This window comes from Carassius carassius, chromosome 13 (assembly GCF_963082965.1).
Source record: "Carassius carassius chromosome 13, fCarCar2.1, whole genome shotgun sequence".
NCBI classification, from domain to species: domain Eukaryota; kingdom Metazoa; phylum Chordata; class Actinopteri; order Cypriniformes; family Cyprinidae; genus Carassius; species Carassius carassius.
This window is the reverse complement of record NC_081767.1, coordinates 33543624-33562600: the sequence shown is the minus strand read 5'-3', so window position 1 is coordinate 33562600 and position 18977 is coordinate 33543624. Positions and strand designations below refer to the sequence as shown.

The 18977-nt window shown below is 39.1% G+C and overlaps 1 protein-coding gene across 2 annotated transcripts in view; it reads right to left on the bottom strand.

The window, feature by feature from the left end:
* LOC132156400 (transcription initiation factor TFIID subunit 4-like) overlaps nt 1-18204 on the bottom strand; it is an 86179-nt gene extending 67975 nt beyond the window's left edge. Inside the window, exons 1-5 of one of the 2 annotated variants that reach the window (XM_059565400.1) lie at nt 17127-18204; nt 14291-14433; nt 10134-10232; nt 2991-3134; nt 1357-1479 (exon numbers count right to left, since the gene is read on the bottom strand). In XM_059565400.1, coding sequence (XP_059421383.1) covers nt 1357-1479; nt 2991-3134; nt 10134-10232; nt 14291-14433; nt 17127-18102 — 1485 coding nt within the window. In that variant the 5' untranslated portion in view covers nt 18103-18204. The remainder of the gene's footprint in view (nt 1-1356; nt 1480-2990; nt 3135-10133; nt 10233-14290; nt 14434-17126) is intronic. The other variant, XM_059565401.1, reaches the window with a different exon arrangement.
* Nucleotides 18205-18977: the final 773 nt, after the last annotated feature.

The following is an 18977-nucleotide window of genomic DNA, read 5'->3' as shown; positions in this document are numbered from 1 at the left end:
GGGAATTGAACCTGCAAGCTTTTGCACTGCTAATGCAATGCTCTACTACTGAGCCACAAGACCACAGATTGATATAAATGTGTAGAGTAAAAAATAAAAAACATGCAAATTACAGGAAGAAGAGCTGATTAGTGCAGGATGAAAACAAATTAACCTTACATGAGTCAAATTTCATTTTCAAAGCACAGCTTTGCATCTTAGGGACTAATATTAGCTAATTTGATGATGATGAATTCAGATATATTAATAAAAACAAAAAATAATATATATATATATATTAGCGCTGTCAAATGATTAATCACATCTAAAAAAAAAAATGTTTACATAATTTATGTGTGTGTACTGTGTTTATTTATTTTGTATGTATAAATACACACACATGCATGTATATATTTCAGAAAATATGTTATTTTATATATTAAATATATTTATTTATAAAATAAATTATATGAATATAAATATACAGTAGATGTGTAAATAGATGTAAATATTTTCACAATATATACTGTATGTGTGTGTAGTATGTTTATATATACATAATAAATATACAATAAATAATATAATATAATAAATATGTTAGGTAAAAAATGCTAGCCTGAATGCATAAATGCATACATTTTCTAAATTATAGTGAATAAACTGTAATAAAATGTGAAAAGTTGAAGGTGTCTTCATTTTGGTTTAACTATATACACATGGTTTTATATATACACATATATCAATTTAATGCACCTATCAAAATAACAAAAGCGACCAAATGTCTTTTCATTTTAATGACAAAAATGAATGCGCATGTGTAACTTAACTTGCAATCTGCAAAGAATCGGGAAAGTATGTTCAAATACTCCATTTAATGTCTAGAAAAAGTCTATAAACAAAATTTTTACAAAATCTGTAATTTTCTGTCAACCATTAGGCATTCGTATATTCGTATATGGAGCCTGAAAGCTGAATACATGAGCTTTCCAGTGATGCATGGTTTATTAGGATCAATATTTGGCCGAGATACAACTATTTGAAAATCTAGAATCTGAGGGTGCACAAAAATAAAATAAAAACTGAGAAAATCCCCAGTGCAAATTAATTTTCAGCAATGCATATCATTAATCAAAAATTAAGTTTAGATATATTTACGTTATAAAAAAAGACTTCCTCACAGCATAAATGGTTGTAAAAGCTATAATGCTATGAAATGCATCATATTTTGTGAGAAAGTGTGATTTCATTCAGTATATATGATGCAGGCCGGTGTAAAATGAGGCCTTTCACGATGACATTTAAAGAAAAAAAAAGAACATTCTACACACTGTTGATTGATGAATTCAGATATTTCTGGAGCAGAGGTGGCACACGTACCAGTAAATCCTGCACCAGCGCTTTCACGTTTCGAGACGTCTCTGGGGAAGGGGAATTATGGGAAGCCAACTTGATCAATGTGGCCAAGAAGTTCTTGCACTTCTTCACGTTCTCCTGCATCTCCTGATGAGAGAGAGAGATGGTTGTTGAATTAGACGTGGCTCAGCCGAGCTGAAGTGTGTGTGTTGATTTGGACGGCCGCTCGTGTGAGTAAAGTTTATCCGCTTCTGACTCACACAGACGCACGCTCTGTTGTGCTTTTGTTGTCATAATCAGCGATCGAGCCTCACGGGGAAATCAAGTATTTTAATGAAATCCTCTAAATTCCATTTAATGCTACAAAGCTGTCAATCATCTGAGGTTAGAGAAAGTGTCAATCAAAATCTTTTTTAGGGCTGATGGCGTGTCACACTCACACTGACAGATGTTTACTGAACTCAAATACTGTTCATTAACTAACTTTTCCACAAATGTTTCACCACAAAATCAAAACGAAATAAAGCCTATTTTTAGATTTTATGAATTGTGACATTATTTTCATGACAAGTAAACACATTTTGCCACCAATATTCATTAATATAGAGAATCTGGATGTTTTTCATTTGATTTATTTTTACTTGATTTAAGGTATGATAATTTAATATAAATTACTGAAACAACAATTATGAGTTTTTATCTGTATAAATTAAAGACAGAACTACTAATAGTATCATTATGTATAAATATTTTATAATTTAAATAATCATTATTTTTATCACATTATGAATAAGTAATTAAATACTAATGCATTTTCTGCAGTAAAATAAAGAAAATTTAGGAGGGAAATATAATGAATTGTCATGAGAATCAAGTAACAAAATGTTCTTTAAAAAAAACGTGTAAAAAAAATAAAAACGATTTCTTGACAGGTTTTTGAGATTCACCTGGATATACAAAAGTTTTAGGGTCAGTTTGATCTTTTTGAAAAATATTATATTTAATATATTTTAATAATATATTTTATTCAGCAATGATGCATTAAAAAACATTTAAAGTGACAGCAAAGACATTTATAATGTCATAAAAGATTTCTATTACAGTCCTGAAAGATAAAATGTACCATGGTTTCTACATAAATGTTATATAAAGCATCACAACTGTTTTCAACATTGATAATAATCAGAAGTGTTTCTTGAGCAGCAAATCAGCATATTATTCTGATTTCTGAAGATCATGTGACACTGAAGACTGGAGGAATGATGCTGAAAATACAGCTGCATATCACTGAAATAAATTACAGTTTAACAGATATTCACATACAAAAGAGTTATTTTAAATTGTAATAATATTTCAGTTTGATCACACTGACCCCAAACTTTTGAATTGTAGTGTTTGTGAACATGCATGCCTGTGTTTGTGTGCAGATGTGATGCCCAGATGTCTTTTGTCTATGCGTGAACATGCAGGCAGCTGTGTGTGTGTGTGTGTGTGTGTGTGTGTGTGTGTGTGTGTGTGGATTGGATGGAGCCTAACCAAGTCCTGACAGTTAACCAGTGAGGCTCCAGGGGTCCAACAGTCACTCACTTGAGCTGAGAAAAAGAATAGATAAAGAGAGAGAGCAACTTCCATGCTTGGATACGGGAGGGCACACAGACCTGGGAGACGAGCGGAGCTCCAGGGGCCGGGGCGGCTGCGCTCTGTGGGGCCAGTGGCATCTGAGTGAGGGGCCCCTGGGGGCCCGAGGCCGGCTGGACCTGCTGGGGAGCTGTCACTGCCACAGCGGCTGCCACGGGGCCCTTCTAGAGGAGGAAGGAGCAGAGACACAGAGATAAACACAAGCTGACGTCTGCCGAGACAGAGAGAGAGAGTGAGAGACAGAGAGAGAGTGACAGAGAGAGAGAGACAGAGAGAGAGACGAGCACCTGACGACTCACAGTTTGCTCTCGATCTCTAACATGCTGAGTTAATCCTGTCTGTTCTTTGTCTACAGATCTAATAAAACACAACTTTATAGATACGCACAGGGGAGCAGGAGTAGATTAAAAAACACATCCGATTGATTTGAAGCAGATTAAAAGCAGATAGGTTTCAGAGAGATGTTTTATTTGATATTCTTAATTGTATATAATTACTATTATTAATATTAGAAATATTATCTGCTGTTGCTATTTTTATTGTATTGTATTTAATTGTAATCATATTTTATATTTTATTCTGTATCTAAAGGCTTTGGCAATACTGTTACTCAAATGTCATGCCAATAAAGCAACTTGAACTTGAGAGAGAGAGAGAGAGAGAGAGAGAGACAGAGAGAGAGAGAGAGAGAGAGAGAGAGAGAGACGGACAGAGAGAGAGAGACAGAGAGAGAGAGAGAGAGAGAGAGAGAGAGAGAGTCAGAGAGAGAGAGTGACAGAGAGAGATAGAGAGAGAGACAGAGAGAGAGAGTGACAGAGACAGAGAGAGAGAGAGAGAGAGAGAGACAGACGGAGGAGAAGAACTCAGAGCACCTGACGACTCACAGTTTGCTCTCGATCTCTAACATGCTGAGTTAATCCTGTCTGTTCTTTGTCTACAGATCTAATAAAACACAACTTTATAGATACGCACAGGGGAGCAGGAGTAGATTTAAAAACACATCCGATTGATTTGAAGCAGATTAAAAGCAGATAGGTCTGGTTTTGGATGTTGATCAGTTCATGCTGTAATGACAGCGCTGCTAATTTCCAAAATGGTATTTACAGAAAGTATCATATTGTCACGGTTGGTAAACCGTGATCTCTGGGTTTTGCACTTTGTGGGTGAAGTCTGTGTGTTACGCGTCAGCACTGATTAGTTTGTGGGCGTCTCCATTAATTGTCATCAGCAACAGCTGTCACTCATTACTCATCCCTATATATTGGCTTGTCTAGTGTCTTGTGTTCGTGAGAGCATTGTTTCATGTTTGTAACCTATGCCTTGGAACCCCGTCCACTCTACGCAACCCACCACCAAGCAACACCACTTACCTTCGGCTCGCTTCCCCGCAGTTCCTGTGTCACCCTCTCCTGCTGCCAACTCACCTCCGCCTTCCGGATTCGTCATTCCTCACCACCATCTTGGACTGTGCATTCCTCCCAGCGTTATTTGTGTCTCAGTTTTGTATTGTCTCATTGTCTTCATTAAAGCTCATTAATCTCGCACTTGCGTCCTGCCACTCCTTCACCCAGTCGTTACAGAACGCTCTCACCAAACATGGAAGCAGTGAGCACCACTTCACTGTCTGAATTCATTCACCACAGCGTCGACCGCATGGATCAGCAGCAGGAGAGCATCGTGAACACCAGACGCGCGATCCAAGCGCTGGTGACACAGGTGTCCAAGCTCACCCAGCGGATTCATCAACTCACCTCTCCCACTGCGCCCACCTGTCCCCCGGGAGACCTCCCAGGACCACTTCCGGCCAGAGCCGCGACTTCCGGCGCCAGAGAGTTACTCCGGTGAGCCAAACTTTTGCAAGACTTTCCTTAACAAATGTTCCATGCATTTTGCATTGCAGCCCCGCACCTTCGCGACAGAGGAGTCCAAGGTTGCGTTTGCTCTTACCCTACTCTCTGGCAGGGCCGCCTTATGGGGAACGGCGGTGTGGAAGAATCAACATCCGTGTTGCGCTTCGTTCCACGCCCTCTCTGAAGAGATGAAACGGGTGTTTGATCGAGCCGCGGCCGGCAGGGAGGCCGCTCACCAGCTCTCGGACCTGAAACAAGTAAAATCATAAGTGGCGGACTATTCCATTCAGTTCCTCACCCTGGCGGCCGCGTGCCAGTGGAACGAGGCGGCGCAGTGGGATCGATTTCTGTATGGGCTGGCCGACCATGTTCAGAAGGAGATCTACCTCCTCGAGCTGCCCCCAACATTCAACGGCCTAATCGACCTGGCACTCCGGGTGGACGCTCGGATTAACCGCCTGGGCAGACAAGTCAGTCCTACACGCCATTACGTCTCTCCGTAAAGGGGCCGCTCGAGTCGAGAGAACATGGTCGGTCCCGTCGACAATCACAAACCCATGCAGGTGGGTAGAGCTCGGCTTTCCCGGAGGGAGAGAGAGCCCAAGGACTATGCTTATATTGCAGTGGCTTGGAGCATTCCATCCATTCCTGTCCGGTAAAAAGAACCAGCCCGGTAGTAAGTTTGAGGCTACTATCGGGTGGGATCTCTCCTTCTGGTGAAACTGCGGTGGGAGAACCACACTCACGACTGTCACGCCCTTATGGACTCTGGGGCCGAAGGTAATTTCATTGACTCTCTCCTTGCACGTCACTTGAACCTTCCAGTCCTTCCTGTGTCTCTTCCCATCCATGTCACCGCACTCAATGGCCAGGAACTGCCACACGTCACCCACTACACTGAACCCATAACTCTGCTAACCTCAGGCAACCACAGAGAAACCATATCCTTTTACCTCATGGACTCCCCTGTAGCACCCATTGTTTTAGGTCACCCCTGGTTAATCAGACATAATCCACGAGTGGATTGGGGTTCCAACACAGTCACCTTGTGGAGTGAAAGTTGTCATGAGTCTTGTCTGGTTTCTGCTTGTCCTGTTGTGCCTGTTTCTGTCTTTTTAGAAAGAGACCATGGTGTTATCAAACGTGCCCGCAGAGTACTTGGACCTGAAGGAAATGTTCAGTAAGTCCCGTGCTGCTTCTCTTCCTCCGCATCGTCCCTAAGACTGTGCTATATATTTAGTGCCAGGTAAGTCTCCACCTAAAGGCAAGCTTTACTCTCTTTCTATTCCGGAGAGGGAGGCCATGGAGAAATACATTTCTGATTCCTTGGCATCGAGGTTCATCCGCCCTTCCTCTTCTCCAGCGGGGGCGGGATTCTTTTTTGTGGGTAAGAAGGATGGTTCTCTGCGACCTTGTATTGACTTCCGAGAGCTGAACAACATCACGATAAAGAACACCTATCCGTTACCGTTGATGTCTTCAGCTTTCGAGAGGTTACAGGGAGCATCCGTATTCACAAAATTGGATTTACGTAACGCTTATCATTTGGTCCGCATCAGGAAGGGGGATGAATAGAAAACCGCCTTCAACACCCCTAGAGGGCACTTTGAATATTTGGTTATGCCGTTCGGGCTCTCCAACTCGCCAGGGGTTTTCCAAGCACTAGTTAATGACGTGTTGAGTGACATGTTAGATCAGTTTATATATGTTTACCTGGATGACATACTGATTTTTTCTTCATCTCTCGAGGAACATGTTCAACACGTCAGGCGAGTGCTCCAGAGATTACTCGAGAATGGGCTTTTTGTCAAGGCGGAGAAATGCGTATTCCATGCACAGTCTGTCCCCTTCCTAGGGTATATCGTCTCGTCCGAGGGAATACGTATGGATCCTGACTAGGTTAAGGCTGTGATAGATTGGCCATCTCCAGATTCCCGTAAGGCCCTACAGTGGTTTCTGGGGTTTGCCAATTTTTATCGATGTTTCATTCGTAATTTCAGCCAACTAGTCTCACCTCTGACGGCCTTGAGCTCCCCCAGTACTCCATTCAGGTGGTCGGATGCAGCCGAAACTGCATTTACCAACCTCAAGAGCCGCTTCGTTTCGGCTCCCATCCTTGTAGCTCCTGATCCCACACGGCAGTTCGTGGTGGAGGTCGACGCATCAGAGGTGGGGGTAGGAGCAGTTCTTTCCCAACGTGCTGCCTCGTACGATAAGATGCATCCCTGCGCATTTTTCTCACATCGTTTATCTCCTGCTGAACGCAATTATGACATTGGTAACAGAGAATTGTTGGCCGTCAAATAAGCTTTAGAGGAGTGGCATCACTGGTTGGAAGTGTCAGGGGTACCTTTCATTGTTTGGACCGATCACAATAATTTAGAGTACATTAGAACTGCCAAAAGACTCAATTCCAGGCAGGCTCGGTGGGCACTTTTTTTCAGTCATTTTGATTTTACTCTGTCGTACCGCCCGGGTTCCAAAAATGTCAAACCCGATTCTTTGTCACATCTTTTTGACCCCTCCGCCCGCCCGGTGACTCCCGAGTGTATTTTACCTGAGAAAATAGTCATCTCAGCACTCGTATGGGAGGTCGAATCGAAGGTCAAGACGGCCTTAGAAGGGGTAACGCCTCCGCCCGATTGCCCACCGAATCGTTTATTTGTGCCGGAAGAGTTACGGTCCGAAGTTATTCAGTGGGGTCACTGCTCTAACGTTGCTTGTCATCCAGGGATAACCCAAACCAAGCGGTTAGTTAAACAACGATTCTGATGGCCACTTATGGCTCGTGACGTCCACGATTTTGTTTTGGCTTGCTCAGTTTGCGCCAGTGGTAAGTCGTCTAACCCAGTTGGATCCCAATTCATATCCAAATTTTGGAAGGAATTTTGTAAATTGCTAGGAGCGACGGTTAGTCTGTCTTCGGGTTATCATCCCCAGAGTAACGGGCAGTCTTAATGAGCCAACCAAGATTTAGAAAGAACGTTGCGATGTTTGGTCTCCAAGAATCCTTCTTCCTGGAGCCAACAACTCTATATGGGGGAGTACGCTCACAATTCGTTACCAGTGTCAGCCACGGGCCTCTCTCCATATCAGTGCAGCGTAGGTTACCTGCCACCAGCTTTTCCTAGTCTGGAATCTGAAGTCGCGGTCCCCTCCGCTCACGCATTTGTCCAGAGGTGCCACCGCACTTGGACCAGAGCCCGCAAGACTCTGCTCCGGATGAGGGAGCACACTAAGGCCAAGGCCGATCGCCACCGGTCAAAGCCTCCCGTTTACGTCGTGGGTCAAAAGGTGTGGCTTTCTACGAACAATATTCCTCTCCGTTCCGTTTCTAACAAATTAGCTCCCAAATTCATTGGCCCGTTTACTATCACCAAGATCATTAGTCCGGTGACAGTCAGCCTCAAACTACCTCCAGCGTACAGGAGAATACATCCCGCCTTCCATGTGTCCAAAATTAAACCCGTGTTTTATTCACGTATTAATCCTCCTACCCCGGTTCCTCCTCCGCAACGTCTCATAGATGGCGAACCGACCTATTAGGTTAATCGTATTCTGGACTCAGGACGAAGGGGACGAGGATTCCAGTACTTGGTGAACTGGGAAGGTTACGGTCTGGAGGAGAGGAGTTGGGTACCTGCTAGGGACATACTGGATCACTCCCTTATTGATGATTACAATCAGCAGGTAGGCCCTTCTGGGAACTCCAGGAGGCGTTCTTAGAGGGGGGGTACTGTCTCTGGGTTTTGCACTTTGTGGGTGAAGTCTGTGTGTTACGCGTCAGCACTGATTTGTTTGTGGGCGTCTCCGTTAATTGTCATCAGCAACAGCTGTCACTCATTACTCATCCCTATATATTGGCTTGTCTAGCGTCTTGTGTTCGTGAGAGCGTTGTTTCGTGTTTGTAACCTATGCCTTGCTTTCTTGTGTGTTTCTTCGTTGGATGTCCGTGTCTCCCCGGAACACCATCCACTCTACGCAACCCACCACCAAGCAACACCACTTACCTTCGGCTTGCTTCCCCGCAGTTCCTGTGTCACCCTCTCCTGCTGCCAACTCACCTCCGCCTTCCGGATTCGTCATTCCTCACCACCATCTTGGACTGTGCATTCCTCCCAGCGTTATTGTGTCTCAGTTTTGTATTGTCTCATTGTCTTCATTAAAGCTCATTAATCTCGCACTTGCTTCCTGCCACTCCTTCACCCAGTCGTTACACATATTTAAATAATTAAATAAAATAATAATAAATAAAGTAATTGAAATTGAATAATTCCAAATGTTTCAAAAGCTGAATGTTCTTCAGAGTTTGCTCTTTTTATCACTAATTAATTGACCTTTTTTCTCTAGTAGTTTATCATAATTTTTTGTCTTTTTTTGTATTTAATTTGATATATTTTTATATATAATATTTATAGTATGTTTATATATATTTAATATATAATATTTCAGAGCCTGACATAACTAGAAATGATTATATTAATTCTAAACATTTGCATTACTTCTTACAATTGTATAAATTTCTATGACATTTTTTCATTGATATACTATTATAATTTTTGTTAGAATTTGATTTTTTTTCTCTCTTTTAATTTCCGTTTTAATTAAAAGTGTCATAAATTTGTTGTTTTTGTCATATTTATTGTTATTTTTGTTTGTTTTAAAATACGCCTGTATAATATTTATTCATTTTTATTTATCCGTTTTATTTTATTTAGTTTCAGTAATTTAAGTACATCAAATGTTATTTTTTTATGTATTTTTCAAATAATACATGTTTTTTTTTTTAAGTAATAAAAATGTTTTCTACTTACGGTTTAGTTTTAGTTAATGACAATAACCCTAAATCACACTTTAAAAATTATCTCATATATTCAGATTTTCCAAAACTGTGTGATTCCTGGCTCTTAAACAAACTGATTGTTGAGTGGACTAAAAAAAAAAAAGTTGATATCTTGATTTTCAGTTGTTTTAGCTTTTTTTAAAAGCTTGTTTTGTCATATTTTAAATAATTGTAAGTTTGCTGAGGATAATTGCTCATTGAGAAGTTGAAAACCACTAACAAAAAAATGCCAGTTTTATTAATAAAATAAAGTTTTAGCAAAACTGTCAAACTGTGACAATATTCTCAATTTACAGCATGGCCTCTTATATCTTATTGTTTGAATTGTTTAATTAAATCTGAATATTAAATCCACTCTGTTCTCTCCTCTGAAACTCTGTAGTCAGATACTGGCATCTTAAAGCTTACATGAACATAAAACAAGTGATGCTGATGAGAGAAAGAGAGACAGAGACAGGACAGATGCTCACAGCGGTGCAGGTTTGGGCCGCGGCGCTCGTTGAACTCGACTGGACCGGTTTGGTTTGAGCCGCAGGAGCGGGACGAATCGCCTGAGTGCTAACAGGAGACTGTAGCAAGAGAAAGAGAGAAGACAGAAAGGAGGAAGGAAAAAGATCTGAAAACCACTTTCAGCATCAGGTTTATAAGATTCCCATCAGAACTCAGAGCCCCTCTGATGAAGAACTGCTTTGAAAGAGTTTTATCAGAGACACACATTCATTTCTTCAGTGTTGTGGTGTTCACTAAGGCTGCTGTGCAATTAAAAGAGTGTTTTGTGTTCAATATTATAAAAGGGAGAGTTCCAGTCCTTGATTCTGATTGGTTGAGCTGCATTCAAAGCTGTTCTAAATCACTCTACAATGTAACATGCACATTTGTTTACTTCTGTGTGTTGCTCGGCAACCACTTTGTTACAACCACAACTGTTTCTGAGGAGCTACATTGTTTCGTGGAAGAATATTGTTGTTATTAATATCTTTATGCTTTATTTGCTCTGTTTTATTCTTTGAACCTTACTACATATGTGGAATAACTGTTTAAAGTTGGCCAAAAATAAAAGAAATTATAGTTAAACCTCCTTTATAGTTGGTTGAGCATCTGCCCTTTATTTTTACTTACATATTAAACATATTAAATTATTTTATTAAATTATTTATTATTTCTAAAATATTCAAAATATCTTAAATAATTCTTAAATATTTATAGAATAATTCTTATTTCTTTTGATCTGAAGGCAAATTATGTCCTTTGGCAGTGTTGCAGATATACATTTTAAAATTTGAAAAATAAACTTTATATATAAAAAATAGTGTATATTTAATATGAAATAATTCTTATTTTTTATATAAAATAATTTCTAATTTCTTTAATATGCTAAATTGTTTTTAAATATTTAAAACTATTATTATTTCTGATATAATATTGTTTCTTGTTTTTAAAATATTACATATATAAAATAATTCTTATTTCGTAAATTAACATTACTTTTTTAAAACAATAAAAATATACATAATAATTATTAAATATATACAATATAGTTTTGATTTTAACCTTCCTTAAACACTTGGTTGAACCATTTTGCCTATATATATAAATTATATCTAAAATGGTAAAATACGCTGAAAAAATCTTAAATGTATAAAATATTAAACATTCTATAAAATTCTAAATTATTCAAAGCATGCATAAATAATTCTTAAATATATCAAATAATTTGATTTCTTATATAAATAATTCCTCACTTCTAAAACATTCAAAATATGCAAAACAACTGTTATATGGAATATATATACATTTGTATTTCTTGTGCTTTGAAGGCGAATTATAATGACCCGGTCTTCCTGACATCCTAAAATCGTTCTTGTACTGCAAACCCTGATATCATTGTGACTAGAGGGAGAAACACGGGTGAAAATCCCTCCACTGAGGGCCAGCGCTGTGATGTGAGGAGCCCTGAACACCCGAGACGAGGCACTGAGCCACAGTTTAACAGCTCCACTGCCAGCAAGCGCTCTCTCCTCACAGATGCTCGTCTCTGGGCCCCTACTGAGAGAGCGGCGCCCGAGGGCCCCTGAGACACGGAAGAGCTCGGGGCCGCACACATGCACACACAAACTGATGGACTCTCTCGCACCTCGCTGAAAGTTACAGCGATCAGGCAGTTGGAGGATAAATGATTAATGGTGTTCGGAGGGGAAGAAGAACGTCTTCCGCCGCAGAGAACCAGAGAATGACTGACAGCAGGATGAAGAGAGACGCCCGGGAATATAAATCCTCACCTCACTGTCCTTAACAGAGTTTAGCAGGGAAACTCATTACTGCTATAAACTTTAAACTTAAACTTTAAAGTTTATACCACTGCAAAATTACTAGAAACAAACTGCAGTAACAAGTATTAGTCATGCACCATAACCATTACAGCTGACTAAAAAGGATATTACTGTAGTATAATGATATTTTACACTGTATAAATTTTACATTTTGTGTCTAGAGGCATAAAATCAAAAATAGGCCTATAGCATGATCATTTTATTCTTAATGGTTGTACAAAAAAGCCTTGCCTAGCTTTTCTGCCATTTTGTATTGGCTCTATGACAAACTGCCTTTGATCCTCTACTGTAAGTTGCTTAGGACAAAAGCGTCTGCTAATGCATTAATGCAAATTTTAAAACATACTCATCTGCTACACATCAGAAATGAATTGTTTTGCTATTTGCAATGTTGTATAAATGTTTGAATGACCGGATTCATTATTAACATCAGTGAACATTTAAACCATTGAGCCACTAATAAATGCGAGCGTCTGGCGCCATCTGCTGGAAAAGAGCGAACATTACACTCTCACACTAGAGCTACATTACATCACACAAACTACTCTGATCTTACTATCATAATAAATACATATACACATTGCTAGTTATTAAATTTTGTTTTTACATATACTATAACAAACAGCAATTATGACGGCTGCTGCCTTCTTGTGGCCATATGTTGTAAATTCTATTCCTCAAATAAATGAATACACATACATATTCGATTCTTAAGAGGGATATTAATATGTGAACAGAAAAACAGCAAAAGACCAGCAAACAGGAGCTTTTATGTACTTCTTCATGTTTGATATAACTGTATATATATATATATATATATATATATATATATATATATATATATATATATATATATATATATATATATATATATATATATATATATATATATATATATATATATATATATAAAATCATTGCATGAGAAGAAATGAATGAATTTGATCCGGGGATGCACTGACTGATGTGCACCGCTAGATGTCAGCAGTGAATCTCATCTACAGCCACACATCAAAAATAGTTCAGAAGATTTAAGTGTACAGGTGGTCAATGTGAAAATCATTTCTGCAGTAAAAAAAAAATGCGCAAAAAAATAGTGATTCGCTTAAAAAAGTGAACATTTTCTTAATTGTTAATACTTCTTTTATATTGATAGTTGAGTTTTAAAAAGAAGGTTTAAATGTCTTGCATTGAATGCATGTTTGACAGGAAACACTCAGTTTGATCTCCATGTTAATGAGGTCAAGATTTTGTTTTTTAATTGCATATAAATTCTAATGTTTGACACAGTTTTAACATAAACTAATAAACTTAATGTGATGCTTGTTTGTCAGTGTTAACATAAAACATGGCATGGTTTACTATTACCAATTTAATTCTTTTTGATTTTAATATTTTGAAATTAGATTTTTTTCAAATTGCATAGATTTGTTCATTAAGGAAACAATAACTTTTATTAAGTTTAAAAGCATAAATATAGCTAGCTGTTAAATATGGGCAAGCAATATTCAGTTAAATAAAATGTATGAGATTGAAAAATATGGCATTTATTACTAACAAATACACTGGTTATTGAGTATTTAGCATTTACGTGTACGACAGACAGACATGCATCAGTTTAAGTTTATTCGTTCATGTTAAACCTGTGTCATCCAGATGGATGGAAATTTTATGTGCAGATTCAAATACATTAATCTTAATTTTAGGCCTAAACATTTATGCATAATTAGATGTATTTTGATCAGTGTTTGTGTCTCATGGAATCTGTTTTAAAAGTCAAATGTTTCACAGAAGTGCTTTTGGCTCACTGCATATGAATCAAATCATAATAAGTGTCCAATGTGATTCACCTTTAATTTCGCAGAAGTTCCTTGCATCTGTGAACAGGTTATTATTAAGATATCAAATTACCTGGGGTTTATTGATCACAATATGAATATCATCACTCGTTTCAACTGCTGTGTCTTTAGACTTCACAGAATTCAACTTTTTGACAGCAGTAATAAAAGTCACAGTCTCTCTGTGTTTACTGTGCAGAGGATTTGATTATGTGTGATTCATTTTTCATTTGTAGAGGAATGTGTTCAATATCTCAGCAGATATTTTTCAGTTATATCAGTGACACAGAAACATTTTGCAATATTGCCTTTGCAAAAACAAAAAGGTTTGTTGAGAAGCATCGGGTCTGAATTCAAAAAGCTTGATGTAATTTGAGTTTTCCAGCGAGAGGCTTAGGAAAAATTTGGTTCTCGAGTTTCAGAAATGTCATCTGTGTGTCAGATTTGTATTGTCATTACCTGTGGGGTCGTGACCCTGAATGTGGCCCCACTGGTGGGCGTGGAGGGCCGCGGTGAGATGCTGTTCTGGGCCTGAGCTTGAGCCAGAGCCTGCTGAGGAACCATCACCAGCTGACCCATCTCCGTCCGGACCAGCACCATTCCTGAAACACACACCAGTCATTCACCTCTGACCTCGGAAAAACCCAAATCCTCATCCATGCATGAAAAAAGATGACAATCAACGAAGCAAAACTGTGAATAATTCAAATTCTAAGTAATCATTTGGTTTTGTTTTTATCTTGCATATGTCTGTCTGATGTCTTTATGTAAATGCATTTCCCCAAAAACAATAAATTCCAAATAGCATTTGGTTAAATGACATGAAAATCATTTTAATAAGTTGAGAATGTGTATATCTTCCAACAATGTTCAATAACAAATATATAGTAAAGCATCACAAGAAGCATCATGAATCATAAAACGTTTCAATCAGTCAACAGCAGAAGCTTTGCATTTTTCTGAAACCAAAATTGTGAAATTTTAATTCAGATTTTAACTAATTATTATTCTTTGCATGTTTTTGTCGGATGTCTTTATCTGTGTGGATTTCCATTAAAAGTAAATTAAAAATAGCATTGGATGACAAGAGGGCAGTCGTGGCTGGACTTGCAACCCGAAGGTTGCGGGTTCGAGTCTCATGTCTGGCAGGGATTGTCGGTGGGGGGATGAATAACCATAATACCACGACTGAGGTGAGGCAACCAACGGTGTGTATACTTCGATGGGTTAAATGCAGAGCACAAATTCGAGTATGGGTCACCATACCTGGCCACACTTCACCTTCAACTTTCAAATACTTCTAATAAGCTTGTGTATTGCGACTTTCTGAACACTTTCTCATTTAAACCTCATTTGTTCAGTCTTCTGTTAATATTATGCATGCAGATTTAACATTATTTGCAAGACTAAATGCAATACTGTACTCTTGTTTATCATACCACAGGACCATATAAAATAAACTCAATAAATAAACTCAATAAAAACCCCATACATATAAATATATATACATATAAATTGAATGAGAAAAGAAATGGTGGCCTGGACCTGAAATATACACCTTAAATACTGATACTGATTATTTTACATTTTAATATTGTTAGAAATTCATGGATTCATTAAATATTATTATTATTAAAAAAATGTTTTATTTATTTATTTTTATTGTTATTTTTATTTTGTGTTTCCTGTTAGTTTTAAGAATATTTGTAAGTTATTTTATGTGAAGAAAATTTTATTTAAAAAAATAAAAATAGTAAAATAAAAAAACAAAGGCTAACAGAGAACCTTCAAAAAATATATATATATATATAATGTGCTATATAAATCAATGTTCCCTGTACATGCTCTGTGTAAACAACCCATCTAAGCTGCACTACATACATTCAGAGTGTTGTAGGATGTCTAGGTGTTTTAACAGAGCAGTTTGTACTTATAAAACAAAACCACCGACCCATTAAACCGAAGATCACACAATTAAACTCAGACAGCTTTTTTCCTGATCTTAGTGTGAAATAATGATCAGTGATTTAGCTAAAGTTCAGATTTCACTGGGTTATCAACTAGTGCTTGAACACTCAGTCTGAGAGTGAAAAGGCAACAGGTGAATCTGTCTAAGGCTTTATATTAGTACTGAAAGAAAGGACAAATTAACTACTGATTCATGATGAATCATTCTTGATCATTAAAAAAATGATTTCTCTTTGCTAGACTTGAAACATTCATCTGTGAACAGTGTGAAAGTCACTTGTAAGATATCAAGTCACTTTTTGATGTGTTCTGCTCATTCCTGACTCCAAACTGACTCAGTTTTGTGCATCATCACCATCAAACTCATCAGTCAGCATCCAAATTCACCAATGTAAAGTTCATCTACAGTTAACAGTTATCATTTAAACTCCAGATGTGTTTTAGGTTCAGATCTCTTATGGTCACCTTTAGCAAAAACCACCTCAGTGTTGATGAAACAAATGTTACTGATGTTGCATTAAAGGCTCTTCAGATCAGTGTTTCTGGGGTTTTCTGAAGTATGAGAACATCAATGCTGCCGCTCCAGAACGCATCTGATCAACTCACAAATGCAATTTACATCAATATCATCTGGTGTGAGGTTTGTTTACAAATACTGGAAATGTATACATAATTCATAGAGAAATAAAGTATCTGGAGGCTTGAGTCACACTTTAAAATCTTTAAGTGTCACTATGTTATATGCAAAATATTACATAAAATATCAAAGCAAGCATATGTGTCTGAAACACACTTCTCAAATTTTCAAGCAAAACATCTGAGAAAAAGTTTTACATTTAGTCATTTCAGAGAAAGGAAAAAAAACACTTTGAGGGTTTTTAAATCTTTCAAAGGTGTCTCAAAGTGTTTGTGTTCAGACACATTTGAAAAAAATTAATGCTTGTCTTGTGATGTCAGGGGAAAAAACATTACGCCAAATGCTTCTGTTTAAATGCTTGAAAGTCTTAAAATATAATACAATAAAATATCATATGCAGACACAAATATAAATTGTGTCTGCATATGAATTTCATTTGTATTTTTTAAAAGATCAATTAAAGCGGATAGTGAAGGAAGAACATCACAAGTTAAAAAGCATAACAGTGTTACTGATGTGTTAACAGCTGACTGATGTGCAGAATAACAAATAAGAAGCTCAAATATTAGAGAGTTTTCATGTGGGTCACGTGTTTAGCTCACTACATCACACCCAGACTTTCAGCTGTGTTCTTTCAGAGTTTGCATCACTTAACTGTTATTTTAGCATGTGGGAAAGAGTCGTGAGTACCTGGTGGGATGGTGAATCCGGGCGGCAGCTGTATTGTAGTTTGTTGCTGCGGTGGTCTGACAATCAGCTGCGGCGTTACGACCCTCTGCTGCGCTGGCGTCTGCGTCTGCGTCTGCGTCTGCGCAGGTCTGATGACCGGAGCCGCACTGACACTGACAGCGGGTTTGACGGGCGCTGCTGTGGCCGCGGTGGGAGGCGCAGAGGTCGCCGCGGGTTTCGCGTTGTTCGCGTCCGCGGGTGGTTTGCTGTGGTTGACCTGCGCGCCCGTCGCTCCGATCCGCGAGCCCTGCTGGACCAGCGCGGACACGGACGTGCCGTTTCCATTCTGCGCGATGCTGGCGATGATGTGACGCGGGAGTCGGTGCAGCGCGATGGTGGGCGTCCCGCGGTCCAGCGTGATCGCCTGCGGGTTACTGGACACGGTAAAAGTCGCGCTGCCCGGGCTGGAGGTGATGGGTGATGCTGATGCTGCGTCGCCTCCGTTGCCGTTAAGACTGTGGGATGCTGCGGAGCGCAGCGCGCGCGTATTCCCCGGGTGCTTCTTGCGGGTGTCCCTCGGGCTCTCACCTTTGTTGCCCGGTGCAGGAGCGTCGGATGCTGCTGCTGCTGCTGTAGTGATGATGATGATGCTGCCGTGCGACTTCATAGGGCTCTCCTTCTCCAAGGCTTTGGAGTGCTTATCCGTGCTGGCGTCTTTCGGGTCGGAATCCGGGTTGCGCGCAGCTTTCCGTGCGTTCTGCTGCTGCTGTGGTTGTTGTTGTGGTTCTGATGGAGAGTCTACAGGAGCAGGCAGCTGCGCTGTTCCTCCTGCCTGCTGCTGCTTCGCGCTGCCCGGGCGCGCGTTCTCGGGCTGCGCGGCGGGCGGCTCGCTCTGGCCCCCCAGCTGAGACTCCAGCGAGCCCACCAGATCACTCACGGCTTTCTCGTCCACCTCGGAGAAGAGCATGTCTTCCAGAGGGTCGGAGGCGCCCGCCATGTTCGCTCTGTGTGTGATGGGCTGTCTGCTGGTGCGCGTCCACGAGCGCGAGTGCGCAGTCGTGTTACTATGGCATTGTGGGAATGGATGTGACGTCAGAGGGCCAAAACAGTTGTCCCATGTTACAACTCAAGATACTACACGAGTAGATAGATAGATAGATAGATAGATAGATAGATAGATAGATAGATAGATAGATAGATAGATAGATAGATAGATAGATAGATAGATAGATAGATAGATAGATAGATAGATAGATAGATAGTACCACAATTACAGATACCATTGATTATTCAATACATAAGCAAAATTAAATATTAATTTGTTCTCTCTTATTGATAATAGGTCCTCAGCTAAGAAAATGTGTTCTAAGCATTTAAAACATCCAGTAAAAAATGTAGCAAGAGAAACAGAATTCAAATTTAAACGATGCAGACATTTCAAAGAGTAGCATATATAAGAAACTCAATTATGGTGGATGGGTTTATGATATCAAGCTTCTGATATCAAATCATGTAAATTCAATACTTGTAGTGACTTTAAACCGTGTTATGTGTAGTTATTGCTCTGATGTTTCAGTGTACAGTGTGTTTATGAATAAATAATCCTTCAATTATGTTGTTGGTTAGCATATGTAATTGTGCATCAACAAATTCCTCAGCTCTCTTCGTTGGCTATAACTGAGATCATAGAGTTTATTCTGAACAGACATTGCCGTTTCATATGCTTTAACAATAGCTTAAATATTGTAGGAGCTGTCGATTGGGCGGGATTATTGTTTTCACTTTTATATTATAATATAATGTGCAGATGCACGTGTGCATGGGGATATAGAATAATCCCTTTATAGCCATTTACGTAAAAACTTCTAATTA